The sequence below is a fragment of the Scyliorhinus torazame genome, chromosome 15 (genome assembly GCF_047496885.1).
Source record: "Scyliorhinus torazame isolate Kashiwa2021f chromosome 15, sScyTor2.1, whole genome shotgun sequence".
In the NCBI taxonomy this organism is placed as follows: Eukaryota; Metazoa; Chordata; class Chondrichthyes; order Carcharhiniformes; family Scyliorhinidae; genus Scyliorhinus; species Scyliorhinus torazame.
In genome coordinates, this window is record NC_092721.1 from 10,150,679 (window position 1) to 10,153,751 (window position 3,073).

General features: G+C 55.3%; 1 protein-coding gene across 1 annotated transcript; it reads right to left on the reverse strand.

The window, feature by feature from the left end:
- Positions 1-744: 744 nt before the first annotated feature.
- Positions 745-2,279, reverse strand: zic2a (zic family member 2 (odd-paired homolog, Drosophila), a). The gene is given in 2 exon segments (XM_072476064.1): positions 745-1,054; positions 1,056-2,279. Coding segments are annotated over 2 exon segments (849 nt in total). The 5' UTR covers positions 1,629-2,279; the 3' UTR covers positions 745-778.
- Between the last annotated feature and the right edge of the window lie 794 nt (positions 2,280-3,073).

Sequence of the window (3,073 nt, forward strand, 5' to 3'; positions counted from 1 at the left end):
TCAAAGTTTATGCTCCAAATGAAGGGCAGCGCTGGTGACATAACTCTACTCACACCGGAGAAGTACTATGCAACTACAGCACAAATTGCAAGGGGCAGCTGGCGTGTAGCGGGCAACCTTTCTCTGCTATTTAACAGGGTGTGTTTACCTTCCACAGCTTTGGCCCAGGGCGAAAATTCCCAAATATCACAACGCAGCTTCAAAATATCTTGAGGGTTTGTTTTTTTTTACGTGCCAAACGTTGCGATTCGATCGCCTAATCATCGGGTTAGAGCTGAGCAGGATTGGTGAAATGTATCAGTTAGTTTCTTAAATGGCCACCACAGCAGATACTAGCTTGAATCATTCAACGTGATTCCCTTTTCTATGGATATTGAAGAGTAACTTGAGCAGATGCACTCTTAACGAATGCGCCCAAATAATTTACAAACTATTTATTCGCCGTAAACCCAACCCCTGTTTTGGTCAAGTAATATAAATTATATCTGGCATCGTTTACGAGGCAAATGGAGGTTTCTCACATGGATTAGAAAGTGCTGGGGGAAAGTTTAATTTTCATTGTTGGGCGGCAATCTTATTCTCTGTGGGTTTTTTTTTTTGTAAATACATGAAACCTTATCTTTGCGATGCGCGCCAAGGAAAAATACAATTGAAGGGTGAGGGTGAGCAATGGGCTGGCTGTGGATAGAGCCCCGGGACTCGAGGCGGGCATCGCAGCGGCGGGTCCAGAGGTCTGGGTGGAAGGGGGGGGGGGGGGGCTGGGGAGATTTGGGGTGTTTTACCTGTATGGGTGCGTTTGTGAATCTTTAAGTTCTCCGACCTGGCGAACACCTTGCCACAGCCCGGGAAGGGACCACGGGAAGGGTTTCTCGCCGGTGTGCACCCTGATGTGATTGACCAGTTTGTACTTGGCTTTGAAAGGTTTGCCCTCGCGGCCGCACTCCTCCCAGAAGCAGACATGGTTGGTCTGCTCGGGGCCCCCGACATGTTCCACCGTGACGTGGGTGACCAGCTCATGCATGGTGCTGAAGGTTTTGCTGCAGGATTTTTTGGGGGTTGTTGAGTTGCTCGGGGTCCACCCACTTGCAGATCAGCTCCTGTTTGATGGGCTGCCTCATGTATCTGAAGAAGGCGCCGGGGCCGTGGTGAGCAGCGATGTTCATGCTCATGTTCATATTCATGTGGCCATAGTTGTGGTGATGGTGGAGCTGCGCCGCCGAATATGGGTCAGTCCTGGGACACTGGTCCGAGCGGCCGAACGCCTCCCCGGGCAGCCCCAGGCGCATCTGGCCGTTGAGGACGTGGCTGTTGGGAGAGGTGTGGGATGCTCCTTGATCGTGGATGCCCGGGAAGAGGAGGTGTCCCGGCGGGTCGGAGTGAGGGTGGTGGAGGGCTCCCGGGTTGGCTGCGAAGATGCCATGCTGGCTGGAGCCGGGGCTCGAGTCGCCGAAGCCGCGGCTGCGGAAGATAAAGTCCCGGGTGGAATTGAAGGCGGCGCCCGAGTAAGAGGCGACATGGGCGGCGTGGGGAGCCAGGGCGGAGCCGTAGCCCTGGCCAGCGGCCGCCTGCGAGCTGAACGCCGAGCTCTGGTCGTGGTGTGCGCCCCCGTTCAGCTTGAACGCCCCCATGTGCGGGGACTCCACAAAGGTGTTGTGAGGCAAGCCCAGCTCCCTCTCCCGACATGTCCCCACTCGAGTGGTGGTGGTGGTGGTGGTGATGGTGCCGGGCGAATGTGCCCACCCCCAGGGTGGGGAACTGGGGTCCCGCGTCCAGCAGCATGTCTGTGAGAGCCGGGCAGTGAAGCAGCAGGTCTGGCCCACTCCCCCCACCCCAGCCACAGTAACACACACAGAGGGCTCTCTCACACACTTCAGGCGCCTCCGATTGTTTAGCGATGGATCCGAAAGCGGCCAAAACGCAGCCCAAAAAAAGTCCAGCGATCCGCCTCGCTCTCCACCAGCCTCCCGGTAAAGTCAGAACCCGGTGACCAATAGATCGAGCCACATTAGCTGGGGTAACTTTTTTTTCTCCTCTGCCCTCTGAAAACAGTTTTTATTGCGATCACGTACAGGCAGCGGGGAATCCCACCGAGCGACCGTCCTCTTTGAAGCCTCTTCTCCTGTCTGTCTCTGTCTGTCTCTCTCTCTCCGTCTCCCTCTCACTCGCGTTGCCAGAGATAGCTTGAATCAGCAAGGCAGCTCAGTGATGAGGATAGATAAGCATCGTCCTCAGGATGGATGGGATAGGGAGGGAGGGGAGGGGGGATGCGTGGCTGGGGGGGGGGTGGGGGGTTGGCGGGAGAGGGGGGGGGGACCTGAAGCTGGTCCCGCTTTGTCATATGATACAGAGTGCAATAGCTGAATGAACTGACGGGCCTGTCCCAACACCCCTTTTAAACAGGGCAGCGGGCACATTCTGCAGACGTCTCATTGGACAATTCCGCCTCATCCATCCCAGGTAGCTCCAAACCCATCGCCATTTTTCATTAATTACGCCTACTTTGATTTTTTTTTCTCCCCCACCCCCCCCCCCCCTCACTTCAGTTCGGCCATCACTGAGCCACTCCCTTTCTCTCTGATACACCAGTGGAGGTAGCAACATCCCCTCTCCACCGGCAAGCAATAAAACTTCATCCAAATCCCTTACCGCGGCTTGGAATCGGGTTACAGAAAGTGCCGGGGAGGATGGGGGGGGGGGGGGGGGTCAGTGCAATGTTTACAAAATACAATCCGCGCCTGACCCCCCCCCCCCCCCCCCTCCCAAACAGCCCTTTGTACAACATTGGGAACACGGTGCAAATCGGAGAACTTTATCTGTGACAAACTTGTCACATCTCAAACCTTTGCGTTGGAACCATTTGACATCAATGGAAGAGGCAAATCGATCTGATCAAATTTGGGCTGTGAAACCCCCTCGACCAGCCTTTCCTTCGCCCTCTCTCAGGCTTTTCTAAGAAGGGTTTGCACCAGAAATAAGGGAGGGGGAGCAACAGGAAGCCTGGGGACGGGGACGGGGGGGGGGGACAAATCCTCATTTACCAGCCACTAAATTGCACACCATATTTCTTTGCACT